The 27,773-nt window shown below is 51.3% G+C and overlaps 1 protein-coding gene across 1 annotated transcript in view; it reads left to right on the top strand.

Annotated features, from left to right (window-relative positions):
* Window positions 1–27,773, top strand: part of LOC132082560 (S-adenosyl-L-methionine-dependent tRNA 4-demethylwyosine synthase TYW1-like) — a 102,758-nt gene that overhangs the window by 7,109 nt on the left and 67,876 nt on the right. The window contains exons 9-10 of the mRNA XM_059486890.1: window positions 12,132–12,219; window positions 24,963–25,015. Coding sequence (XP_059342873.1) covers window positions 12,132–12,219; window positions 24,963–25,015 — 141 coding nt within the window. The remainder of the gene's footprint in view (window positions 1–12,131; window positions 12,220–24,962; window positions 25,016–27,773) is intronic.

Here is a 27,773-nt window from a genome sequence, read left to right on the forward strand (position 1 = left end):
CAGGTCTTGTTCACTGAGCAGCTGGATTGATTAAAACATAACTGGCTGGATTTGAATCCATGGGGTTTGGTTAGAGGGAGAGTAAAATATGAGCCATTGAAGAACCTGGTCCCAAAAAGAACATCTTTGGAGTAGTGTTGGGTGTAGTCACTGTAGACTGACTCTGTAGCTTGCTCACCAAGCAAATGCTGCATTGATAACCTGGGAGTTCCAGTCTGAGGGAAGATCTGCTTGCAGAGCTAACTCTGGATCTGGCTGCAAATCTCTGCACTGAGATTCCCAGTGTAGTGGCTGAACACAGGTCCTGTTCCTGTAGTGCCCGTGGGTTGTCACTGAAATGCAGGTGTGAGTGGGGACAGGGGCAGAGCTGCAGGTGCAGCAGGACCACCCAGCTGCCAGAGCACCTTGCCTTGCTCACTGCTGCCCTAGGGTGAGGTCTGTGCTTCAGACTCAGGGCCTGTCACACAGCCCCAGCTCCTGCTCCATCTTGCTGGGTGTGTTCCCAGTGCTTCTCTTGGTGTCCCTTTCCTGTGCTCAGTCTGAGCTGGGATGTGTCACACTCCCCTCGCTCACACCAAGCACTGGGAACAGGGAGCAGCTGCAGGGCCTTGCTGTGCTGCCCAGTCTTTGCTGGCTGAGCAGTTGTTGGTCAGGGTGGCCTGTGGTGTGCTCTGAGCCCATCTGCTGACCCCCTTTGCTCTCAGGGCCCTTTGCTGTCATTGTGCACCCTTGAGCTGGTGGCCATGCCCTTCTCACCAAGCTGACTCTGTAATGACACACGTGGTGTGTTCCTTACCCTTACCTGGGTGTGTCTGCACTGTGGGGTTTTCACAGCTCTTTCCCAACATGGGGCCCTGGCACAGGGTGCCCAGAGCAGCTGTGGCTGCCCCTGGATCCCTGGCAGGCCAGGCTGGATGGGGTTTGGAGCAGCCTGGGGCAGTGGAAGGTGTCCCTGCCTGTGGAAGGGATGTGGAATGAGATGGTCTCAGGTCCCTGCCAATCCAAACTGCTCTGTGACTGTGTGAAAATACAGCAATGTCCTCGTGCTCTGAGCTGAGGTGGCACTGCTGGGCTCCCTGGAGGCAGGCTGTGCTCACAGGAGGGTGCTTGGAGAGCAGGAGCTTACAAGGGGATCTCTGTTGGTGCCCTCAGGGAGGGGAAGGAGTTGAATCCAACGCTGCTGTTTGTAGCCAGCTCTGTGAGGAGAGCAGCCCCCGCGATGGGGCAAGGCTGTCAGAGGGATTGCCTGTGCACTGCAGCTCGTCAGGAAAGGCTGGGCAGCCTCTGGCTTCCCTTTGGAGGGAGAAAGGACCACAGTTCCTCATGGCGAGCATTAACTCTGTTCTGTCTCCTCTCTCCTGCGCTCGCCACTAGAGGTCAGCGGCCCAAAGGGAGCGGGGTGCCGCGGTGACAGCCAGCACTCGCGTGAAGAACTGGCACTGAGCTTTCCCTGAGTGACAGAATATAGCAGCATCGTGATCGAGGAGCAGTGTAACCCAGGAAAAGCACGGATCATAGGCCAGTTTACAAATAAAATGTGAGCACAGCGATAAAATACTTTGTGCTGTTCAGTGGAAGAAGTCAGTGCTGAGATCAGTGTGGTGTGGGTTTGTACACAGGCAGGGAAAGTTCACTGCTGTCTGTGCCTTGGCTGAGGCAGGAGCCAAACTGATTTATCATCAGCCTTCCTGGTGCTCTGCTGGAGCAGGGAGAGTGTTGGGTGTGCTTGTGTTCTGCAGTAACTGTGACTCAGGGTGCTGTGGCCCAAGTGCCACCCTGGTCAGAGGGGCAGCTGCTGCCGGGGCACAGACACTCACCTGGAGCTGGAACCTGCAGGTGTTGATCCTTTGAGCCTTTTCCTTGGAGGAGCTGGCAGGGCTGTTCTGCTGTGCGAGTTGAACTCTGCTCTCCTGCAGAGAATCAAATCCTGAGGGGGCAAGTGTTGGTGTGGGCCTGAGAGCTCACTCTGAGTGTGCATAAAGGTACCTATGTTGAAGTCCCATCCCCTTTGTAGGCTCTGAGAGGTTTCCTGTACCAGGTGAGTCGTTCTGCCTTTGGCCATTTTAGCCATTTTCCCTCTCATGGCATGCTGGACTGTGTAAAATGGGTGTGACACTGTTGTTTTCCCTGACCTGACCTGTTGTCCTGCAGGACTCCTTGCCCACACAGCCAAGTGCTCTGGGATCTGAACTGCTCACACACAGGTGAAAAAGTCTGAGAGGAACTTGGGTATCTGAAGGGTTATGTCACAGACAGCTTCCTCCTCAGAGTTCCTTGGGTCTGGAATGTGCCTGACACTTTCCAGCAGGAGTTCTTTGGGTGTCATTGTTGGATATTCACCCCTCTGCCTATGGGATGTGGAGCAGCAGGTTCTGCCTCATGCATTGTAGTTAATTAGAAATGGTTTTGGGTCCAGCTTTCATCTCTTGTGCATGGATTGGCTCTTGTGAGGGTCACTAGCAGGTAAGGCAGGCACAGATAGTCAGAATTCCTTATTGTCTTGCCTTTTCTGGGATGAGGCTGTGGGGGATCTAATAAATCCTTGCTCACATCTCTGCTGGTCATCTTCATTTCATTTTGCATCTGTTTTTTGTTGTTTGCCTTGACAGAAATCAAGGCTGAGATTTGTCTTTCAGCTTTCCCCTCCATATTCTGCAGGTTTGTAAGGTACTGTCAAGGGGCTTGAAGCAGGTGCTGGATTCCTGCAGCCACTCTGACCAGGCAGATGGGTTCAGGAGTTCCAGGGCAATGCCAGAACCTCTCTGCCAGGTTGAATTATAGCTATTACAGACCGAGCTAGAGAAGAGATGGATTTTTGAAGAGCTGCTGAGTGTGAAGTTTCACAGTTCATGGTGATGGTGCCTTCTGCACACTGAGTGTGAGCCCAAACTGACACAGGGTTGGATAGATATTGGTAATATATTCAACTGTATTAACTGGTAGCTGATCCAACAGCAAATTCCATGTGAGTTTACCAACTCTCATAATATGTGCTGATGGCTTTTAATGCATTTAAGAATGAGGTGGACTTTGGAGTTTTGCAGTTGTGGCACACTTTGCCTTTCCTGCAGAGTTCTTCCCTGATGTGGATTTGTCAGGGAAAGTGAACTCTGAGGGTGTTGGTGGCCTGCAAGGTGCCATTAATCACAGGAACACCAGTTCTTAGTGTGGACTATCTCCCCCAGCTGGGAGATCAGCTGGAAGGACAGATCCATCTACACTCATTGCCAGGGAATGGAATGACTTTATTAACCTTCACATTTCTAAACTTCAGCCATGAATAATAGCAATAATAATGTCCTGATTCCTTGTTTGATGGGTTTGGAGGCAATCAAATGAGCATATTTGCTGATGCAATTTTGAGATGAATGCTCATGTTTTCTACAACAAGCAGTGTAATGATGCTGACAGGCTATTTGCAATGTAAAGAGAGAGGGGTTGATAGGAACACACTGAGAGTTTCCAGGAGCCAAACCCTGCCCCAGAGTGTTCAGTTTGTGTCCCTCTGTGTCCCCTGGTCCCTGAAAAGTCACCCTGGGTTGGCCAGTGAGAATCCCAGCCCTTCCAGCCTTTCCTGGGAGCCCTTGGAGCTGCTCTGGAAGCCCAAATCTTGCAGCCCTGGGGGAGGGAACTGCTGAGGGAGCTGGGTTTGGTTGGGGTGGGACAGTGGGCAATGGGGTATTTAAGGCTTTGTGCTATAGCTGGGAACTTTTTAAAGGAGGAAGGAATAGTCAGTGATGTGTTAATCAAATGGAACAAAATTTGAGTATGTAACTTTCAGTTAAAACTGATGTGGACAGATCCAAAAGCTTCAGCTTTTAATGGATGGAGGATTCCTTTATGAAAAATGTGCCCTTGTCTGCAGCAGCTGCTCTGGGCCAGATTCTGACCTGTGCTACTCTGGCTCACAATTCAGTGTGAGTCTGCATTTTAAAATGAGCTTTAAGAAATTAAATTTAACTTCTTGGAGACTACTTCTGCCATTAATAGCAGGGTTTGCCATAGGGACACTTCACCCTTCTCCTTTCCTGGTTTCAAGTCTTTTTTCTGTAAACCCTGGCTAATGGAAAGGATTACAATTGCTAAACAGAATTACAAGAGATCTTGAGGCATTTTCTGAGGAAGGCTTGTGAGTGATAAAAGGGAAAAAAGAACCCCAAAATAACTTTAATGTAACCTTTGTCTGGATCTGCAGTCTGCAGGCTCTGACATGTGCTGTGCAGTGACTTCCTTGGTAAAGGCATTTGAGAGCTCTCAGTGTTTTATTTGCAGCCTTTTCCTGACCACAGGAAAAGGAAAGGGTCAGGACTGACACTGCAACAGCCCAGCCCTCCTGCTCACCATTTCTCACCAACTTTGTGCTCCATTTGTTAGGTAGTTTTCTTTTTGCTGTGCATTTTTAAAGTTTCCTGCTTGTCTAATGACAGATTTGAGCAGATTTCCTGAAATTCTACACATCAAAGCAGCAGAACCTCTCTGCTCTGGAGCCAGGCTGGAGAGCTGGGGGTGCTCACCTGGAGAAGGCTCCAGGGAGAGCTCAGAGCCCCTGCAGGGCCTGAAGGGGCTCCAGGAGAGCTGAAGAGGGACTGGGGACAAGGGATGGAGGGACAGGACACAGGGAATGGCTCCCAGTGCCAGAGGGCAGGGATGGATGGGATGTTGGGAATGAGGAATTGTTCCCTGTGAGGGTGGGCAGGCCCTGGCACAGGTGCCCAGAGCAGCTGTGGCTGCCCCTGGATCCCTGGCAGTGCCCAAGGCCAGGCTGGGCAGGGCTGGGAACAGCCTGGGACAGTGGGAGGTGTCCCTGCCATGGCAGGGGTGGCACTGGGTGGGCTTTAACATCCCTTCCAACCCAAACCATTTCAGATTTCTGTGGTTTTTCGACCGCTTGAAAAATTGCCATTGAAATGAAATGTTCTTTTAGTCTTGAACTCATGGAAAAGAAAGAAATGGAGTGGAGAAGTCTTTACAGAGCCACTTGAAAAAGAATCTGCAAAAGATGGCAGGAGTATGGAAGGATGTGTGCTGCCTGCTCTGTGTGAGAGAGCAGAAGAGACTGAATGGAAAATCTTACTGGTTTGAATTTGGGCATTTGGGACTCTTGTTAAACTGTGTTAACTGGGCTTCAGTTGGGATTTTTGTAGCACAGAAGAAAGAAATAAAATGTGAAAATATGGCTCAGTTTTCAAGTATAAGCAGTCCCTTTTGGGTGGACACAGACACACTGTTAGTTTTGACTCCTTTGGTGCTTTTGAAAATCAATCTTCTTCCTGGCTTGTCCAAGGAAGTCTCCCAAATCAAACAAACTCTGGCAGAGTCCCTCAGCAGTGTGTGAGCTGGAGCTGTGCTTCAGCAGCACCTTGTAAAAGCTGCCCTACAGCAGAGCAGTGCTGCTGGAGCTCAGAGCAGCACTCTGAACCCTCCTGCAGCCCTGCTGATACATTGGAAAGTTGTGTCCTGGGATGTTTCATGTCCTTGAGGACTTGGACTGATGCTGAATCTACAAGAAAATGATGTTGTTGGGATCATTTTTGCCTCTGCATTTCATGGAAGATGCTCAGGGCCCTTTCAGGCTGATGCACTCGGATGGCAGCATAAGCTCCTGTCACTGCTTGTCAGCAGGAGTTTGGGATTTAAATGCTGTAAATGTCCAGAAATCTCAGCACTGACTTCTCAGACAAAGGGAAATGGAAAATTCCCTCCATGAGGATGGAGCTGCAGGTCTGTTTGCCTTTGCTCAGGTGGGAGCTGCTGCCTCAAGATAGCACCAGGGACCTTCTGTATCCTACAGCATGGGGAGGGAGGTGGGGGTTCCACCTCCTTATTTAAGATTCACAGGGTTTCTACTTCAGGAGAGAAAAGTCCTGATTCTGAATTTGGGGTGTTTGTTTTTGTTTTTTGATATCAGTCAGAACTTCTCAGGGACTTTCCCCATTTTGAAGGGAACCTACAAGGAGGATGGAGTGCCAGGACACGGGGAATGGCTTCCTAGTGCCAGAGGGCAGGGCTGGATGGGATATTGGGAATGAGGAATTGTTCCCTGTGAGGGTGGGCAGGCCCTGGCACAGGGTGCCCAGAGCAGCTGGGGCTGCCCCTGGATCCCTGGCAGTGCCCAAGGCCAGGCTGGACAGGGCTGGGAGCAGCCTGGGATAGTGGGAGGTGTCCCTGCCATGGCAGGGATGACTCTGGATGGGCTTTAGGGTCCCTCCTAATCCATTCCATGATTCTGTGATTTTAGGGCCACTTTTTGAGAGCACCTGCCCCAGTCTTCCCTTCTGGCCCAGGCAGCTGATGTTTCAGTCATGGCCAGGTTTCAGTCATTGCCCTGTTCCCCTCTCACTCCTTGTGCTGCTCTCAGCTCTTTGTGCTTCACTGGGCAGTGCTGGGGTGGGTGTGTAGCCTGTGATTATGCAGACTCTGGCAGGTGTTTTTAATAAGATTTTCTGTCTGTTGGGCAGTTTGCTGGTTCCCAGCTCGCTCACTCTGGGTTCTCAGGTCTGTGTGCTGCAGGAGCTCCAGGCTGTCTCTGCTGGTGACTGACAGCAGGGAGGGCTGGGGTGCTGTGGGATTGATGGGGTGTTCATCCCTGGCTCAGCAAATTGCAGCTCTGTCTCTGCCTGTCACAGCTGAATTGTGACAGCCACAGCTGTGTTCCTGCAGGAGGACAGTCCCCAGAGTGCACCCTCTGCTCCTGTGCTTGTGTTCAGGGCTGTCTGTGCAGTGGGCCCCCTATCCCCATTTCCCCATGTGTTTCAGCCTTCCAAAAGGTTGTTTGTAAGGAAAGGAGTGCCCTGCCTGTGGCAGCCTGGTGTCCCCCAGCTCCCCATGTGGTTCCTGTCAGTGGTGCCCCTGCCAGAGGAGGCTGTGAGGAGAGGAGCTGCCAGCATTGCTGCCTGTCCTGCTGCCCCCGGGGCTTTGCTTCCAGAGCTCTGCTCTGTGAACTTTAACTCTGCTTCATGTCATTCATGAACTTTAATAGTTCATTCCCCAGCTCCTGGGGAAGTGTTGCTGATCCTTCTTGCTGCCAGGCAGCTTTTTCTGACAGCCTGGCCAGCGCTCCCTCAGTGCTGTTCTGTTAGTGCTGGCTCCAGCCCTGCTATGTTCCTGTTTGCTTAATGCTTGTGCTGTTCTTTTGGGAAAAGGTCCTGGAGCTTGTTAGATGGATGAGGCTGTAAATTGTGGCAGGGCCAGGGCTTCCCTTTGTGTGACCACTGGGAGGTTAAGCAGGAAAGAAGTTCAGTCATAATTGGGTGTAAATTATTTTTTTCTGAGAGTAAAAGCTTTTGGGAGAGCTTTTTTTCCCTGCCATGGCACATCAGTAAATAGAACCATGAGGCTGAAAGTGCTAAATTCAGTTAATTTAGAGAATCATAGAATGGTTTGGGTTTGAAGGGGGACCTTAAAGCTCATCTTGTTCCATGGGCAGGGACACCTTCTACTATCCCAGGCTGCTCCAAGCCGCATCCAGCCTGGCCTTGGGCACTGCCAGGGGTCCAGGGGCAGCCACTCTGTGCCAGGGCCTGCCCACCCTCACAGGAAAGAATTTCTCCTTAATATCAAACTCTAATTTCCCCTCTGTCAGATTGAACCTGTTATTCCTTGTCCTGTCCCCCCAGTTCCTGGTGCAGGGTCCCTCTCTGGCTTCCCTGTGTCCCCTCCAGACCCTGGCAGGTGCTGGGAGCTCTCCACACAACCTCCTCTTCCCCAGGCTGACCAGCCCCAGCTCCCTCAGCCTCTGTGTGGAGTTTCAGGGTCTTTTTTATTTTTCTCCCCCCTGCACAGTTTGAAGAGTGTTTGATGGATAAAGTGGGAAACATGGGGAGCTGTTGGGCACCTGGGCATCCTGGAGAATCACAGAATTCAGAGTCTCTTCCACTGGGTTGGAAGAGACCTTCAAGATCATCGAGTCCAACTCATGCCCTAAAACCTGAACTGAACCCTGGCACCCAGTGCCCCATCCAGGCTTTGTTAAACACAGCCAGGGATGGGGACTGCACCACCTCCCCAGGCAGCCACTCCAGAACTTTATCACCCTTTCTGTGAAAAACTTCTTCCTCATATCCAACCTGTATTTCCCTTGGTGCAGCCTGAGGCTGTGTGCTCTGGTTGTGTCAGGGCTGCTGGAGACAGAGCCCAGCCCCAGCTGAGCACAGGCACCTTTCAGGAGCTGCAGAGAGTGATGGGGGCAGCCCTGAGTGTCCTTTTCTCCAGGCTGAGCACCCCCAGCTCCCTCAGGGCTTCCTCACAGGGTTTGTGTTCCCAGCCCCTCTGGATGTGCTCAGTGTCCCAAGGTCCTTCCCAAGCTGAGGGGACACGTGGCAGTGGCACATCCTGGTGGTCACCTTTGAGTTTGGAAGGCAGATTTGGATGAAGCCCTTTGAAACACTGGGATTTGAACTGGGGCAGGGAATGCTGAGGCCCTCACTTTTGTCAGGGTCCATGGATTTGTGTTTTCCTTGCCTTGGGACTGTGCTGCCTCTGCCTGTTGTGCTCCCTGTGAGAGGGAAAGGGAAAGGATTCCTTTTCCTTTCAGCTGCAGAGCAGGGGATCACAGCTGAGCTTCAGCTGCCTTTATTCACAACCAAACCCCTCCAGCCTGCAGTGGAGCTGTGCTGAGCCTTCCAAGGAATCCGGGGCTATCCAGAGGTTTTCCTCATCTCTGGCCCCCTCCTTTGTGAGCTGCACCTCCAGTTTTTGGCAGTGGAATATTTCAAGGGCCTGAAAAGCAGGCACTTGTCACTGCTTGCTTCATTTGTTATGGAAAGACAGTGATTTGCCTTGGATTTACTGCAGGGCTTTCTACTAAATCACCACAACTGGAGAAGTTTCCTCTGTGCAAAGTTCACTTTTTCCCCCTCCTCTCCAACCCTCAATAACAGATCTGAAAGGTTTATTAAGCAAATAAGTGGAAATCCCTGTGCGGTGAATTCCATTTCCCACCAGGAGTACGTGCAGCCAGTCCCCTGGCAAAGTGAGCAGGTCAGGTATTGCAGGGCAGGGAAAAACAAAATATGGTTTTGTGTACAGGCTCTCACATCAGGGTGTGGGCAGGAGAATTGTGATCCTCTCTGTGAGGGGAAAATGATAATTGAACTGTATTTCTGCCTTGCCAGGGAGGAATTGGGTGTTGTTCTGTTGAGATGCTGCAGTGGCAGGGAGGTAGAAATGGAAATGTTTTCCATGCAGAAGGACTTTGTGTTTGGAGGCTTTCTTGGATAGGGTCTCTCATTTGTAATTAATTCAATGACTGCATTTTTAACATTAGGATGTGCTCCATAGTGGAGGTTTAGTTCTCCTGAGATGATAAAGCACAGGCCAGGATGTGTCCATGTTTAAATCCTGCTCAGGACTTCAAGGGGCTCCCAAATCACAGCATCATGGAGTGGTTTGGGTGGGAAGGGACCCTAAAGCTCCTTGACTTCCACTCCCCTTCCTTCCTCTAGCCCAGGTCTCAGTCTGTGCTAAGGTAGGGCCTTGCCTGTGGCCTGGGTTAATTGATGGCTTGTGGCAGGACAAGCTCCTTATTTAACACTTGGAAGATGAAGTTTTTTATCTATTATCTCCTTCCTTCCTTATGCATGAAGCTTTTCCAGCAATATTAATATTTTACTGTTGAAGAGTCTTGCTGATAAATTAAGATCAAGGCTCAAGAAATGAGCTTTAAAACCCACTAAATGGCAATTAATTATTAGATGTAGGCTTCCAGGGGAGTTTGGATGTGTTACAGAAGCCAATGAAGTCCTGCCTAAAGGCTCAGGAAGCTGAATGGAAGGGAGTAGATGGTGGATGCAGCTTTTTCCTTCAGAAAGGACCATGTTGTACTGGTTGTTGAAAAATACATTTCTGAACAACATCTCTGAGGCTGTGGGCAGTTATATCCAAAATGAGTAGGGAAGGTAATAATCTCTGTCCCTGAATGTTTTACTCTCCTATTTCCTTCTCAAGTGTTTATTAGGAGCTCTGTTTTGTCCTTGAACTTCTCTGTGTGTGGGTTTTAATATTCAGATGTATTTTTCTTTGGAGGCACCTTTTATTTTCTGAGCTGTTGCTCAGGTGCAGAAGCAGTCTGTTCACGTGCAGGAGCAGGCAGCCTCCTCTCCCTGTTTGTGAAGAGCAGTTTGGCAAGTCAGGAGCCCTGGTTTCCTTAGTGATGCTGACAGTTGGTGAGGAGACTCAAACTGAAAGCATTTCCATTAACTTTTCCATGGCTTTGGCACAAAAGAGGCTTGGATGTGAAATAGCCTCAGTACTGTCAAGACAAAATGTCCTCTGCTGGTTTTTGTTGTTTATCCATAACTCCTTCAATGAAAGCCATAAAGGACTGACAGATTACAAGTTGCATGAAATATCCAAGTAATTATTTCTGCTTTGATGCTTCTTTGTGCAGACATGAGACAATAAATACCCATAAAGTCTCAGCAGTGACACTCACACAGCAGGGGAGTCACCACTTGTTACGTGCCAGGGTTTGCTTCTCCTGCCCATGACTTTATCCCAGTGTCTGGAGCTCCTGCCCAGGGTTATCTGTGTGTGGAAGCAGCTTCCCTTTCCCTTTCCCTTTCCCTTTCCCTTTCCCTTTCCCTTTCCCTTTCCCTTTCCCTTTCCCTTTCCCTTTCCCTTTCCCTTTCCCTTTCCCTTTCCCTTTCCCTTTCCCTTTCCCTTCCCTGGCTGCTGCTGGAGGGGAGCAGCCTTTCCCTGCAGGCCTTGCAGTGGCTGAATTTTGGTGCTGCAGGTGGCTGCTGCTCCAGGGCTCCTCTGCTCTGGGAAGTGCTGGGAGTGGCACTGCAGGCACACCCTGGTTTGGTTGTTGTGGGAACTCAGCACATCACTCCAGATGTCCAGAGTTACTGAGACAACCCTTGGGGGGGCTCAGAAATCCTGGAATGTTGCCAGAAGTGCTTGGTGGTTGGATTTTGACCCTGCACGGGATGTGCCACCTGTATGAGCACAAGAGAATCACTTGGGGATAAGTGGTGTAAGAGTTAAGTGTTCACAGGGTGGAAATACAGATTTTAGGATTTTGGTACAGGGGGGTTATGGAGACAAGATGGAGGAATCAGGGTGTGTCTTGTCCTTCTTTCTTCTTCTTGTCGTCCATTTTCTGTGGTGATGTTGGCACTTTGGGATTGGTTCTTGGTGAAGGTGCACCTGCTAATATGGGTGAAAGGTATTGGGAAATAAAGGTAAATATGATGTACGTAGCTTTTAGTATAAAAATAGACGACCGCCCAGTGGGAGGTCAGAGTGCCCTTGGCTGCCTTGCTGGTCAGACCTCTGTCAGGCTGGAAGAAAACTTTGTAGATAAGAGATATTGAATATTGAAGACTGAAAATCTGAAGAGTGCAGACTCGTCCTTTGGAGCGTGGGCTGTGCCAAGGCCATCCGACAAACAGCCGGACCGGTCAGGTTATTGTGAGGTTGTTGTGCTCTCATGAAACATTGGGGCTTAAAACCTGCAGTCACTGTTGGATGAGATTCCACAGCCTGGTTGTTGAAATATCCTTGGGAATTTTATTACTGTGTCAGTGGGACAAATCTGGTGTGCTGGGGGTGTTCCTGTTCCAGTTTGCCATCCTAAGTTACTGCTGGGCAGAGGGATAGTGTGACAGTGGTCACAAGGGTTGCAGGATGAAGAGAGAGATGAGAATGTTGACCTCATGTTCAGAAGGCTTGATTTATTATTTTATGATATATATTACATTATGACTATACTATAAAGAATAGAAGGAAAAGTTCTCAGAAGGCTGGCTAAGCTAAGAACAGAAAAGGAAATGAATAACAAAGGAGCTCTCTCTGATTCTGTCCCAGAGAGAGCTTGGTCCTGGATTGGCCATTAATTGTGCACATCCATCATGGGCCAATCACAGGTGCACCTGATGCATTCCACAGCAGCAGATAACCATTGTTTACATTCTTTCTCTGGGGCCTCAGCTTCCCAGAAGGGAAAATCCTAAAGAAAGGATTTTTATGAAAAGATGTCTGTGACAGGAGGGGGTGCAGGATTAGAGGGAAGCAGGAATTGCTGTGTGGCACTGGGCTCGGTTCAGTCCAGCAGGTGTGTGGCTGTACCCCTGTGTCTGAGGTGAGGCCTGGCTCTAACTGGCTCTAATTCCCTGTGATTCTTCCAACAGAGAGAGCAGGAGCTGCAGGAGGGAGCTGCTGGAGCTGAGAGGAGAGAGATGATCACCCCAGCCCTGAGGAAGGCACTCACTAAACAAGGTGAGGCACAGCCCAGAGCCTGGAGCTGCCTTTGGGCACAGCATGGCACAGGGGCTCTGGGGGGGCAGGGGCTGCCCTGGGCCCTCGTGGCAGGCCTGACCCACGGACAGGACAGGACACACGGCATGGCTGGGGCTGGAAGGGCCTCTGGAGATCACCCAGTCCAGCAGCACCAAGGCAGGGTCCCCCAGAGCAGGTGGCACAGGAATGTGGCCCAGGGGCTTTGGGGGGTGGCCATAGAGGGACATCCAGCCTGTCCTGGCAGCTGTTCCAGAGCTCTGCCTCTCTGTGGGAAGAGGTTCTTCCTCATGTGGAGATGGAGGTGGTTGTGGTTTAGTTCATGGCTGCTGCCCCTCATCCTGGCACTGGCACCACTGAGCAGAGCCTGGCACAATCCTCTGATACCCTGGGGGTATTTTATGGATTGATGGGATTCCTCTCAGCCTTCTTTTCTCCAGACTGAGCAGGCCCAGCTCCCACAGTCTCTCCTGACCAGGGAGATGCTCCAGACCCCAGATCATCCTTGTGGCCTCCACTGGACCCTCTCCAGTAGCTTCTGGTCCTTCTTGAGCTGTGGAGGGCAGAACTGGGCCCAGCACTGCAGAGTGCCTCACCAGGGCTGAGCAGAGGGACAGGATCACCCTGCCTGGCTGGGAATGCTCTTCCTCATGCCCCAGGACACTGCTGCCTCCTGGGCAGCTCCTCCTGCAGTGCCTGGAGCTCCCAGGGTTTGATGAACCTGCTGGGGCAGCTTGAGAGATGTGCCCACGGTCCCACACTGCAGCTCCCACGGTGTAGGTTTGTCAGGGAATATTTAAAGATCAGCTTTGCATCTGTTTTGCAACTTAGTCCCTTGTTTTTACCTCGGTTTCAAACTCTGATTTGTTGCTGAAACACTGTTTCCAGAAAAGGAAGTAGTTCAAACTAATTTTAACCATCCACTAGATGTTGAAAAAGATCAGCAGCTCTCCAATGAGAGCAGTTGGAGTGAATTTCATGTCTTTTTTTAAAACAAAGGACCAACATGAGGAGAGCCAGACTGAGCCCTGCAGTTCAGGAGCCTCAGCTGGGAGTGGCAGAGGCAGGAGGAGACTGATGGGAGCTCCCTTTTGCTGCTCACATGGAGACTACAGGGAGTTCAGTCTGGCTTCTTTTCTCCCTTGGGATGGAGTGTGCTTTACTTGGTGATAAATCAGTGTTATCATGGCACTGTTAAGGTTGCAAAAGGTGTTTAAGAGCTTCAAGTTCAACCACCAACCCCCCTGTTCAGCACTAAATCATGACCTCAAGAGCCACATCCTCACATTTATTCAGCACTTGTAGGGATGGGGCTGGCCTGGGCTGCTCTCCTGCAGCTCCTGATAATGTCCCTGTGTCACTGAGGGCTGGGGGCTGGCATGTCCTGGGCCAGTCCAGCGGTGCAGCCCAGCCCTGCTGCTCTCAGGGCTGAGCCCTGCACTGCTCTGCCCAGCCTTGCTCACTGGGTTGGCATCAGCCTTGGCACAGCAAAGAGCCCTTGTGTGACTGTGTGCTGTGAGGAATGACCCAGGGGCTCAGGAGAAGTGGCAGGGACTTTGCCTTCTCCTCATGGCCCAGTGCAGGCCTTGGGCCAGTCCATCTTTTCAGCCTCTCTCCTGAAGGCTGTGCTGTGGTTGCAGTTACTTTGGTTTTGTTTGTCATGTATTTGACTGCATTTAATTTATCTTTGACTTTGTTTTGTGTTTAAGGTGGCAGCCTTTTGTTTTTATTTATTCATTTATTCAGTTGCTTCTAAAGACAGCAGGGGATGGGGGCAGTGCTCTGTGCTGGCTCTGTGTGATGGCTGGAGCATTTCCCCTTGGCTCAGTCTCACTTTCCCTGCTTGTTTGGGTTTGGGTGTGAATGGAACTGTGCTTTTGTACAAAGTGGCCATTTGGAAAATAAAGCAGTGCTGGAGAGAAGGTCACCTTACTACCATAATTCTCTTGACTCAAAGAAGGCTCCCCAGAGAGCTCTGATTTCCTTGTGACACTCCAGAGGTAGGAATTCATTATCCAGATAAGTGGGTCCAGGTTTTCCCTTCCTGCAGTGCTCATGGCAGTGCCAGTATTGGAGCCACTGGTAGGATCTGCTTACATAAATCTGCACTTTCAAAGACTCCAAACTGTTGTGTCCTCACAGCCCAGCTGCCTCTCCCAGCTCTCCCTCCTCTGCTGCTCACCAAATTCTTCAGTGGTCACTCAGCTGTGAAAAAGAGAAGCTGCATTGGATTTTTTAATGTCATATAACATTTTTTCCTGTAAATAACACACCAGGAAGGCTTTTGTGGCTGCAAAAATAAAACAATTCCCTTCTTCCCTCAGCATCATTCCCCCTAAAATAATGAGTGCAGTGGAGTCAAAAGATTATCTCATTTATTTTGCACCAACTGGTTTCTTTGGGTGCAGGCTCAGTGTCTTTTCAAGAGTATCCCTGAGGGCATAATTAGCCCAAGAGAAAGAAAATTAGTATTAGTGGGTCAGGGAGAGCTGTTCTTTGATTCTGCAGTTGCATAACAGAGGATTTCCTTGGAGCAGCATCTCCTCAGACCATGGTAGTGCTCACTGTGGATTCACCATCAAAGCAATTTACCTTCCTCGAGGTTAAGGGAGCAGTGCTCAAGCAAAGGTTTTTATTTTAGCCCTGGCATTGAATATTGGCTAAATTTAGCCTCTCCATCAGGTTGCTGAGCCCTTGGAGCTGCCTGCTTGCAGGATACCTTGATAACAGCAAGATACCTTGATGCTCAGCAAGAGCTGCTTTTGAAAGTCCAGCCAGAGGCAACACAATCCCAGTTCCCTTTCCATCAGTGCCCAGCTCTGCCTGGAGCAGCAGCACAGCTCTGAGGCTTGGGTGAGTGCCAGTGCCCTGGGGCAGAGGATGGCAGTGCTTGTTGGTTGGGTTTGCAGTGCTCCTGGTGGTGCTTCAGCCATTCTGTGTGCCTGGGCAGCCAGAAAGAAATGAACTAAACTGAAAATGGAAACAAGCTTTCCATGTGTTGCTTGGTGAGTACAGCCCAGTTTCACATTTCCTTTTTGGGGTTGCTTGTAACTTTATGACACAGTCCCTTTTGGGCTCAAAGTTGCTTTTGCTTGGCCTGGGTGCCAGGAGGGTTTGGTACAGGGTGAAGGACTCGTGAGCCTTTGCAGTGTTCCTGATTTCTCATTTAAATCCTTGCTGAGCTTTAGAGGGAGTCTCGAGCTGCTGTTTCAGTAGGAAAGATGAAAGTAGAAAAACGCAGTGGTGTTTTCTTTTCCTGTAAAACAAACAAAAAACCAAACACCCTTCTGTGTGCCAGGGCAGGGTCAGGCTGGATTTCAGGAAAGGCTCTTCCCCCAGAGGGTGGTGGCACTGCCCAGGGAATGGGCACAGCCCCGAGGCTGCTCCAGGGATGCCCAGGCTGGGATTGTTGGGGTCTGTGCAGGGCCAGGGCTGCACTGGATGATCCCTGTGGTCTCTTGCAGTCAGGCTGTTCATGACTCAGGGCTGACCATGGCTCTGTGCTCTGCTGGGGTTGGTGCCATCATTAGTCACAGCTGCTCCTGGACCTGCCAAATGTTTTATTGATGCTGATGGTCTGAGGGAAGCCAACCATCCTGCTGGATGCTGGCAGCTGGGAGAGGGATTGTTCACTGCCTGCCTGAGCTATTTGGAGCTCAGACATGATGTGTCTCAGTGCCAGCCACCTCCATCAGCCCTGGCATGTCATGGGGTTGTTCAGCTGCCCCAGGCTGGCTCTGACGCACTTCCCTCAACGGGGCACGAGTGGAACAGGAGCAGCGAGCCCAAAGCCCTGAGAGCTGAGTGTGGGCTGAGGAGGCTCCAGAGGGCAGGGCTGGATGGAATATTGGGCAGGAATTGTTCCCTGTGAGGGTGGGCAGGCCCTGGCACAGGGTGCCCAGAGCAGCTGTGGCTGCCCCTGGATCCCTGGCAGTGCCCAAGGCCAGGCTGAATGGGGCTTGGGGCACCCTGGGACAGTGAAATTGTGGCACTGGATGGGATTTAGGTCCCTTCAGGTCAGACCATTCCAAGATTCCAGATTTCTGAAGCTGCTCACACTGTGTTTGTGCCATGCTCTTTGCTTTGCCCTCTCCTGCTGTAACAGGACCAAACAAATCCCTGCTCTCCCTGCCTGGCAGCACACTGGGGTGGGTTAATGATGCCAAAGGCTGACCCTGCTGACTTTGGATAAATTATTCCATCCCACAAGGATGGTTTTGCTGCAGTCCAGTTGGTTCTGTCTTTACTGGTTAAGGAAGGATACAATTTAGCCCCAGGGTGCCCAGGACACCTCTGTTTTACTTGTCTCTAAAGACAAGTGGTGCATTAAGAGTCAGCTCTTATCTGAAATAGTCTGGGCTTCACCAGCCACTTAAACTGTCGTGCTCTGACTTTGTGCTGCAGCTAAAGCTGTGCTTTGGCCTGTGGCTTTTAGTGGGGAAGGGAAGGCAAGAGGCTGACTTCAGAAAAATACTGAAGACTGGGCTTTTCAAGTGCTCACCAACCTGGAGTTGAGGTTTTTAAAAGCTTTGGTGGCTTTTGCTGGCCCTTCTCAGGCCAAGGTTCCTGCAGCTCTGGTGCCCAGCTCAGGCTGGCTCTCTGTGCTGAGCCTTTGCAAGGGTCAGTGTGTGGAAATGGCATCTCAGGCCATGGCACAGAGCTGGTGCTGCTGGCTGGGGGCTCTGCAGGCTCTGTGCTCCAGGGTGTGGGCTCTGGCAGGCTTTGGGAGGAGCTGATGAACTCCAGGTGGCACTAGCAGCCCACAGCTGGCTCTGGGATCGGTGGCACTGCTGCAGTCCCCAGAATGTGCCACAGAAATCAAATGCTGGCTGTGGACAGCTTAAAAATTACTCTGCTAGCTAAGAAATTACTTGTGGTGAGCAGAATAAATACAGTGACCAGAGCCAGGCACAGAGATCAATTCTTTAGGAAATGTCAGTAAATAAAGGGCAAACACACAGGTGAAAGGAAGGAGTCCAGGCAGCAGAAGATGCTTAAGCCCCACTGGGGGAGAGCTGACTGCAATTCTGATGTGCTGGCACTGCTGTAGCACCTGAGCAGGAGCACAGGAAGTGGATAAATCACATTTAGGGGGCTGATTCTTCTCTCATGTGTTACCAGAGCTGGTAGAATAACCCCATGTATAACAAAGAGGAAAATAAAAATAAACACAGATTTTGAAGTGCATTCTTTTTTTTTTTTTTTGGTTTGTTTTAGATTTTGGCAGGTTTTTGGAGAGTATTGAGCTTTGAAATTAAGTCTAAGCTGGAACAAAATACAGGATATGTTCAGTCAAGGATAAAATTTGCTGTGCTTTCTTTGTAAGGTGACACTCGCCCCACACAAGGGGACAGTTCAGACAAATGGAAATGTGGAGAAGGAAATGTGCCCTGAATGACTGAAAAGTGTCTCAGGAAAACAGAACAGAAAAGAGATGCAGCTCCTAGCAGGCAGCAGTTGTGTCTGTTACATTTGGGGTATGTTCTGGGGGCTTCAGGAGGAGACTTGTGCAGGTGGAACCTCCCATTCCAGACTTCACTCTGAGGTACAGCTCAATGCCAAGTGCTTGCAGATTTCCTGTGAATAAAGAATTGCAGAGTCCCAGACTGGTTTTGGTTGGACAGGACCTTAAAGCTCACCCAGTGCCACCCCTACCATGGCAGGGACACAATTTCACTGTCCCAGGCTGCTCCCAGCCCTGCCCAGCCTGGCCTTGGGCACTGCCAGGGATCCAGGGGCAGCCCCAGCTGCTCTGGGCACCCTGTGCCAGGGCCTGCCCACCCTCACAGGGAACAATTCCTGATTCCCAATATCCCATCCAGCCCTGCCCTCTGGCAGTGGGAGCCATTCCCTGTGTCCTGTCCCTCCATTCCTTGTCCCCAGTCCCTCTCCAGCTCTCCTGGAGCCCCTTCAGTGTCCCCAACAGCTGCCCTGGAGGTGCTGTGACACCCCAGCGCTTCAGCCACACAGAATCCTGGGCTGGTTTGGGTTGCAGGGACCTTAAATCCCACCCAGTGCCACCCCTGCCATGGCAGGGACACCTCCCACTGTCCAGCCTGGCCTTGGGCACTGCCAGGGATCCAGGGGCAGCCACAGCTGTGCCAGGGCCTGCCCACCCCTACAGGGAACAATTCCCAATTCCCAATATCCCATCCATCCCTGCCCTCTGGCAGTGGGAGCCATTCCCATGGGGGTGGCTGAATCACCAGCTGGACTGGTTGATCTCTGAGCTCCCTTCCAACCCAAACCAGCCCATGATCCCTTTTTGGGAATGATCTGCCTTGGTGCTGCTTTTGGACACAAAGGGTTCAGGTACAGAAGGTTGTGCTGCATTTTCTCCGGTGTTGGGACAGGTGAGGGTTTCAGTGCTCTCTGAGGCTCTGCCAAGGCATCACTGAGGCATTCCCTGTGCTTCAGAGGAAAGGTGCTCTTGGGTTAAGAGAGACATCTGAGTCACAGGGAAACACCAGGTTTTGAGCATCTTGGAGGTCTCTTGTGATCAGCTGGGGAGGCTGGAAGTTGTGGTAGCTCCTGGCACTGCCACCCCTGAGCTTTGCCAGTCTCATTTCCCTGGCTCTGGGCTGTCTGTGCAGCAGCTGAATCCCTTTCACTGCCCCCAGGAGGCTTTTACTGTGTCCTGAAAGTGTCCAAGATGTTTGTGCTGTGCACAGTGCCAGGGATCTGAGGCAGCTGGGAGCCAAACCTCCCATCCCTTTGGGAGGGACAGGGTTTGTGCTGACAAGGGACAGTCCTGCAGTCCCTGCTTCTGTCCCACTGCTGCTTTCAGCTCATGGGAGCAATCCTTCCCCATTCACAAGCCTTTTGTATTTCTGAAGAGCCACTTTTCAAACAGACAATCTAAAATAGATCTTGGTGGACCTGGTAAGAATTTCTTCAAGGTTGGGCAGTTCTAGGAATGAACCTGGAGGTGTCTCTTGTCATGCTTGGGCAATCTGAAAAATTCCACTTCCCACTTCTTCTAGATTTGTATAAAATGCTGATGTAATGTGAACAGGTGCCTCAGCAGGGGCTCTTCTTCTTTCTTCTTCTTTCTTCTTCTTTCTTCTTTCTTTCCTCTTCTTTCTTCTTCTTTCTTCTTCTTTCTTCTTCTTTCTTCTTCTTTCTTCTTCTTTCTTCTTCTTTCTTCTTCTTTCTTCTTTCTTTCCTCTTCTTTCTTTCCTCTTCTTTCTTTCCTCTTCTTTTCTTCCTTCTTCTTCCTTCTTCTTCCTTCTTCTTCCTTCTTCTTCCTTCTTTTCTTTTTCTTATTCTTTCTTTTCTTTCTTCTTCTTTTCTTCCTTCTTCTTCCTGTTATTACTGTTATTATTATTACTGTTATTATTTATTGTCAAGTATTCTTTGTCTGGGTGGTGACTCCAGCACAGCAGTTGTGTTTTAGTGTGGTAGGGATGGATCCTGCTGTCACTGACCTTCAGCTCTGGCCCTGTTACACTGCAGTCCTTCAGAACTGCAGGAAATTGGGATTTTTTTCCCTGTAAAACTTGTGCTAGTGTGAGGCTGCCCTGAGCTGCAGCTCTAGCAGATCCTCCCTGCCTCAGAGCAATGGTTTTATTGCAGGAGAGTGCTGGCTAGCCCCATGCAGAGGTGGCAGCTGGACTTGGCTGCTCTCAGGGCAGCCCTGGGACAGCCAGCAGGGCTTGGAGGCACAGGAGGGCTCTGGAGTGGCTTTCCCAGCTCCCAGAGCCTGCACTCCTGGAGAAGGATGGCTCCATCTTTTCCTTGTGCTTTTTGGAGCTTTTTCAACCATGGACCGACCCTTCCTTCCTTCCTTCCTTCCTTCCTTCCTTCCTTCCTTCCTTCCTTCCTTCCTTCCTTCCTTCCTTCCTTCCTTCCTTCCTTCCTTCCTTCCTTCCTTCCTTCCTTCCTTCCTTCCTTCCTTTCGCCCGCCCGCCCGCCCGCCCGCCCGCTTTTGGATTTGGGATCAAAGTAAACTTGTGGTGATGCAGAGATCTGAGGTGGGAGGTGTCAGCCAGGCAGGGCTTGTCCCCTGTGCTGGGGCAGCCCTGGGCCCCTCAGGACAGGGCACACCCTGAGGGGCTGGATGGAACCCCAGGAGCAGCTGAGGGAGCTGGGCAGGGGCTCAGCCTGGAGCAAAGGAGGCTCAGGGGGCCCTTGTGGCTCTGCACAGCTCCTGCCAGGAGGGCACAGCCGGGGGGTCGGGCTGTGCTCCAGGGAACAGGGACAGGAGCAGAGGGAACGGCCTCAGGCTGGGCCAGGGCAGCTCAGGGGGGACAGCAGCAGGAATTTCCCCATGGAAAGGGGGCTCAGCACTGGCACAGCTGCCCAGGGAGGTTTGGAGTGCCCATCCCTGGAGGTGCCCAGGGAAGGGCTGGAGGTGGCACTCGGAGCTCTGGGCTGGGGACAAGGTGGGGATCAGGCACAGCTTGGACTGGATGGGCTGGGAGGTTTTTTCTGACCTCAGGGATTCAGTGTCTGTGGGTTTTCTTCTGGACATTTTGCCACCTGGGATGGTCTGCAGTCCCTCAGCACAGCTCTCAGGGTTGTGCAGAGTGCAGGGGGTGTGACACAGCTCCTGATAGGGACACTTGTGCTTGTAGAAATTCAGCTGACCTGCTCTGCTCTCAAAAATAACAGAATTGCTCAGTTATGGACATAATTCATTCATGTCCAGGAGCTTGGGAAGACTGGATGTGTGTCTGGCACTGGTTAGCTGGCAAACCACATCCAGAGCCCCTGGATACTGGAATGTGCCCCAGGAATACAGACAGCAGTGTCCTGGCTCAGCCTGGGAGCTCAGCTGGCTCTGTCCCCGAGTTCTTTGAGTTTCAGAGAAAAGACTTTTAAACTCTTATTTGCAGGATGGAGTGGAAATGCTGCAGTGTGGTTCCAAAGGGCTGAGCACAGTCCTGCCCCAGCCTCTGGAGCAATCAGGAGCTGTGACTTTGGCCATCCCTCCAGTTCCACATCCCTCTGTGCTCTATTAAACTCCAGTTGGCCTGTCAGGGTGAGCAATCACCACATGTTCCTCAGCCTGGTGTTAGTGCCTGATAACACTCACTTCACCCCAAAGGTTGTTTAAAAGCTTAATTCACTTCTATAAAAGTGACACTTAATTTCAGTGAAGTTTGGCAAGCTTCTAGATCATCTAAAATTTATCATCTAGAGCAGGATCAGCTCATAGCCAGCCTTCAGATGAGATGTTCTTGTCCTTTAGGTGGGAGCTGAGCTGAGCACTGTGAGCCTGCTCATAATTGAAGGGATCCTTTGCATATTGGACTGTGGAAATAATAAATAGATGGGTTTGTTGAGCTGAAGGTACACAGGGTGGGGAACAGCAGGTCCCTCAAACACTGCATTGTTTGCAAGGTGCTGTATCCAAATGTGCACTTAGAGTTATTGGTCACGAGTCACAGCCCTTGGAGCATGGGGGGGATGTGATCACAGGGGCTTCTGGCACCCACAGCTCCAGACTTGGGGCCATCAGCAGGATTGGACTCAAGCTCTGATGGCCTTGGCAGAGGCACAGGGACGTTGTGGCAAAGCTGATGGAAGAGTGGAGTTGGCCTGAGCTTCCAGAAGGCTCAGCAGGAGCTGCAGTGTGGGAACAGGGCTGGACATCCTCAGGCTGGCTTTGAGCACAGATTTTCACATGTTTAATTTGAAGCTTTGCAGTAAGGATGTGCAGTCACATATTTAATTTGAAGCTTTGCACATAGGAATGTGCTGGCACTGCTGAGGTCACACCCCTGTCCTGGGGTCACATTTGGGCCCTCACTGCAGAGAGGACATTGAGGGGCTGGAGGTGTCCAGGGAAGGGAACAGAGCTGGGAATGGGCTGGAGCCCCAGGAGCAGCTGAGGGAGCTGGGCAGGGGCTCAGCCTGGAGCAAAGGAGGCTCAGGGGGCCCTTGTGGCTCTGCACAGCTCCTGACAGGAGGGCACAGCCGGGGGGTCGGGCTGTGCTCCAGGGAACAGGGACAGGAGCAGAGGGAACGGCCTCAGGCTGGGCCAGGGCAGCTCAGGGGGGATTTGGGGAAATTTCTCACTGAAAGGGTTGGCCAGTCCTGGCAGGGGCTGCCCAGGTCCCCACCCCTGGAGGGTGGCACTTGGGGACGTGGTGCAGTGCTGGGGAATGGTTGGGTTGATGATCTCAGGGGGATTTCCCAGCCAGACCAGTTCTGTGATTCTGGGACACTCCCAGTTTCTTGCTCAACCTTTTGTCCTTTATTTTGGCCCAGACTGCTCTGCTGCCTCCTTCCCAGAGTGCAGCCAGTGCTGAAAAAGGCTCTGCAGTCCTGTAGAGTCTCTGCTCACTGGCAGCAGGGGTGGGACAAGTGCCCACCCTTGGTCTCTGGTATTTTCTCTCATTCCCAAGTATCAGAAGCTTGGCATGGCCAGCATCTAATGCTGGGTGACCACACCTTCTCCCAGTTCCCACAGTGTGCAGGACCCCAGTTCTGTGCCTTTAGGGTTCTGCACATCTCTGCTGCTCCCTGCTGTCACCACAGCTGGGACTGCTGGCAGTGACAGAGATGAGTAACCCTCCTCTCATCCCCAAAGCTGGCTGGTGTTTGTAAGACTGTTTTGATGTTGAATATGTACAATTTTCATGGCTTTTAAAGGAGCTGTGGGTGCTTCACATGGTGGAAGTTGATTTAAGGAACCTAAGAGAAAATGCTGGAGCTCTGGAGCTTGGCACCTTGCTCAGTTCTGCTGCTTCCTCTCTTCCCTCAAACAGCTCAGTAGCAGACCTGGGTGGGCATGTCCTATTTCCAATGTAATTTTTCTGCAAAACCCATTTGAAAGCAGCCATGTTGCTGTTACTGACAAGTGATCTGTGAGAGAATAATCTTCTGTGACTGGTGGTGCTGGATTTGGAGAAATGGGAAAAATAAGGCTTGGATGTGCTGGGTGACAGCAGCAGAGTGTGCCTTGGACAGCTGTGTCATGGGGAGGAGGAGTGCAGCACCTTTTCAGCTCTCATCCACAAATCCTATAAGGACACACATTTTAGCAGGGAGGTCTCAGCTGAGATTAGACCTTGCTGGACAAGCTGTTTGCAGAGGAAAGCTGCAGCAAGAGGCAGGGCAGGGAGGTGTTGGGTCCCAGCCAATGCAGCTCTGTTGTGTGGCTGTGCCCTGCACCAGCATCCTCTGAGTGTGAGCCAGTGTGAGGTGAGGGTGTCCCCAGGGCTGCACGTGGCTTTGGGGACTGGCTGTCACAGGATCCCAGAGTGGTTTGGGCTGGAAGGGATCTTAAGGGGACAGGGCAGGGACACCTCCCACTGTCCCAGGCTGCTCCCAGCCTCAATGTCCAGCCTGGCCTTGGGCACTGCCAGGGATCCAGGGGCAGCCACAGCTGCTCTGGGCACCCTGTGCCAGGGCCTGCCCACCCTCTCAGGGAACAGTTCCAAATTCCCAATATCCCATCCATCCCTGCCCTCTGGCAGTGGGAGCCATTCCCTGTGTCCTGTCCCTCCATCCCTTGTCCCCAGTCCCTCTCCAGCCTTCTTGCAGCAGAGGTCACTCTGCCTGGATGTTCCAGTGTGAGGAGATGGATCAAACCCCACCAGTGGAGTCTGGGCAGCTCCTGCTGGCTTTGAGTGGCAGGAGCAGAGCATTGTTTGGTTCCCTGTTAGCCCTGTCTGTGTGCACACAGTTTGATTTCTGCCTGCTGCAGCTGCTGTGGCATCTGCTGCTCCTGCAGTTCCTGGCTGGCTCGGTGTCCTTGCAGGTGTCAGGGACTTTGGGATGCTCTCACCTTGCTTTGGGGCTGTGCCACAGCAGCTCAGGGACAGAGCAGCAGGGCAGGGCACTGGTGCTGCTGTGCAGGAGCTGAAGGCCAGTTTGTGAGCTGAAGGCTTTTTCCCTGTTGAGTTTGTGCTGGTTGGCAGAAAGAAGATTTGACAGCTAAAATGTGATATTTTTCCTTGCCTTGAAAGTGTTCATAAGAGCAGCAGGAAGGTGCAGTAGGCGGCTGGGAGGTGCTGAGTTTGGGGACAGCCAGGCCAGTGACATGTGAATGCCACTGCGAGGGACACAGCGAGGTGTCTCAAATCCCTCTTATTTTTATGCTGATTTTGAAGGGACTTTTAATCCTTCAGAGATATTGGCCTCTAAGCACTTTTCTCAAAGAGGAATATAACCCCACTCGAACAGTTTGGGTAATAATAGCACTTAGTGCTTAACGAACGTTGTGCAATTAATCCTCCGGGGCTCATTGGAGTAGAATTGTGTTGATCTTGGCTGGGGACTGAGGAGCTGATCTGAGCTCAGCTTTCCTTTGGGTGTGGAGGAGCTGGTGAGGCTCTGGGGGGTTCAGGCTGAGCCCTGGCTGTGTTCTCCCTCCCAGCTGCTCTGGGATCAGCTCCTGTCCTGCAGGCTGGGACAGCGGTCCTGGCTGTTCCAGGCTCATGGCCTGGGGCCAGGGAGATGCTCCTGGCTCCCTGTCCTGCTCCTTGGGTCTGTGAGCTGTCCCTGGCTTAGCCAGGCTCTGCCATCCTGTCCATGCACCTGATTCAAACCAGCCTCAGCCATGCCAATCCATGTCCCACTAAAAGAAACCATTTGCAGTGGGCTGAGGTCCCTGGGGTGGCACTGCCGTTGCTGGTGGTGTCACCTTGGGGCCAGTGGGGAAGAGCAGCATTGAGTCCACAGTGTCAGTCACTCTGGGTACCCCTTGGTATATTTTATGTGTCAATTCCTGCAGGCTAACCTCAGTTGTTTGATGATTTGTGCTTTGTTTTCAGGCTATAAACTCATTGGGAGCCATTCTGGGGTGAAGCTGTGCCGGTGGACAAAGGTATGTTCTGTTTCCTTTTCTCATTTCATAAATAAAAACAAAGCTAGAGACTTGCTCAGGTATTCCAATTTCCTGATGAAATTACATTTTAAAATGTGCTATTATTTGCACAAACCCAATTTCGAGCTATAACCTTGCATTTCCAGCTATTAAAATTCCTTTGCAAAGAGTGAGAATAGAGTTGTGGCACAGAGCTGGGAACATCCTTTTCTGGTTTTTGCTGATGTTCTGCTGTCTGCTAAACCATCTTCTGCCCCCTGAAATCCACGTGAGGGAAGAGTGGGAAGGTTGTGTCCCTGGTGTGAGGCTGTGGAGCAGGGATAGCACAGCCACTGCCCCACCTGAGCAGGCACATGAAGCTGTTTGAACCCCCTTGCTGGGGTTGGGTTGTCACAGGGCTCCCCTGGCTCTCAGCATTTATCAGATCACATTTCCATGGGAGGTGTTCATGTTTTTACTGTTGCCAATGATTTCCCTGCTCTGTGGTGTGTGTGTGGATGTGGCTGTGAACAGCACCCATGGGTATGAATGCACCTGTGTGACACAGCCCCCTCCCAGCCCTGCACATGGCTCCTGGAGGAGCTGGAACCCAGTAGCTTTTCAAGCAGTTTCCACACTTAAAAACTGCTTGAAAACTCCCAACAGAGCCCTGGAGAATGAACTGCAGCCCCTTCAGGGTGGGTGTGGTTGGCAGGTCCCTCTGGAGCTCACAAGTCTCTAGGGTTGTATATTTGGGGAGCAGTATTGATCACAGAATCACTGAGGGTGGAAAAGCCCTCTGAGACCGAGTCCAACCATTCTCCCAGCACTGCCAAGGCCAGCACTGCTTCATGTCCCCAAGTGCCACGTGCACAGGGCTGTTAAACCCCTCCAGGGGTGGGGACTCCACCCTGCCCTGGGCAGCTGTGCCAGGGCTGGACAGCAAATTCCAGGAAGGAATTTCCGCCAAATCCCCCCTGAGCTGCCCTGGCCCAGCCTGAGGCCGTTCCCTCTGCTCCTGTCCCTGTTCCCTGGAGCACAGCCCGACCCCCCGGCTGTGCCCTCCTGGCAGGAGCTGTGCAGAGCCACAAGGGCCCCCTGAGCCTCCTTTGCTCCAGGCTGAGCCCCTGCCCAGCTCCCTCAGCTGCTCCTGGGGCTCCAGACCCTTCACCCACCATGTTGCATCATCCTGCACCCTTGAGCATCCCTGGGTGGGAACCTCTGGAATCAGCACCTCGTTAGGATGCCAGCACATCTGTAATTCCTGTGCTGTGGCAGTGATCAGTCCTGGCTGTCTGAGCTCTCCTTTGCTGCATGATTAACTTTGTTTATTTTTGAAAGAACCCTTGGGATGCCATCCCAGGGTGGCTGCAGAGAGTTTTCATTGCAGTGCCTGCTGTCAATGAACTGTTTCATCAAGAGCCTTGTTCCCCTGAGCAGCATAGAGAGCCCACCCTGGGCTGTCAGGAGTGTGTGGGATGCACTGATCCCACTGCTGCTCTGCTGCTCACTCTTGCACCCATTTCCCTCTTCTGTCACTGTTAGTGGCAGACATGATCATGAAAAGTTTAAAGAAAAACTTCCATGTTGTGTCTGAGAAGGCCAGAGAACCTATTTTTATGGAAGACCCAGACTTTAATGCAGCACTGTAAAGCCATTTCACAAAATAAATAGCAGCTCTGTGTGCTTAGATGGGCCCACACTGTTTTTAGCTTAAGCAGGAATTGAATGTAAAGTCTTCTAATAAGTTGAGCTGAGATTGGTTCCAGGCAGTGGCTTTGCCTCAGGTTCACACCAGTGTGTGAGAGCCTCCAGGAGCCTTTGTGGGGATTTGTATCACAGGAAAGCAGGAGCAGGGCTGGCAGGATCAGTATTAAGTGGAGTTTCATTGAGGTATCTCAGATGGAAAAGATTGGGTTCTGTCAAATTCCAGAAAAAACAGAAACCCTGTATGTTTTAGGGAGAGTCTGTTTGCCTTAGGAAAAGCCAAATATAACTTGCTCTCCTGAATTTGTGAATCTCCTGAAGTCTCTCTCATTTGAAGAATGGGTAGAATCAACAGCATTTTCCATGTCATTTAATCTTCCACCTGTACAGCCAGTCAGGGATTAGCTGTAGATTTTTCCCTGCTGCTCCTTTCTGTTGGATCACCAGGACACTCCAGGAGGAGGAAGGCAGATTGAAAGCTGCTGTGTTGTATTTCAGATTTTCTCTTGAGAGGAGTAAAGTTTCTTTCTCATTTATTATTATTTAACTGAGCTAATGAAAGACAGCCCTTTCTGCAAGCTGCCTGCATGATAAATAGGAGTTGAATCCTGTTGGGAAAGCTGCTGTGGCTGTGCTGGGAAGGGAAGTGCAGCATCCTGCTGGAGCCACTGCTGGCTGTGAATGAGGGCTTATAAGGTCAGGGCATTTATTTAATTTACTGCTGCAAGAAATACTCTGCCAGATAAAAGAAAAGAATGGAGTGTTCAGTAGGACAGCCTTGAAATGGATCCTTGTTGCTCCTGAGTGAGCTTTTCCAGGAACACTTCCTGCAGCTCAAGAGGCTTCACCTGCTCCTCATGGGCTGAGGCTGGAAAGCTGCAGGAGAGCACATTGTTGTGCTGGGGTTTGCCAGAGAAGGGACTGAGCAGCTTAAAGCTCTTTCTCCTCTAACACTCCACTAGTCTGACCTCCTAAATGCAGTCAGGCTGCAGGGGTGCATGTAAAGAGTCACACTTTATAGGGAGCTGGGAATTTCTTGGGGCAGGTGGCACTGGTGTCCCTCAGCTCTGCT

Source organism: Ammospiza nelsoni, chromosome 21, assembly GCF_027579445.1.
Source record: "Ammospiza nelsoni isolate bAmmNel1 chromosome 21, bAmmNel1.pri, whole genome shotgun sequence".
Classification (NCBI taxonomy): Eukaryota; Metazoa; Chordata; class Aves; order Passeriformes; family Passerellidae; genus Ammospiza; species Ammospiza nelsoni.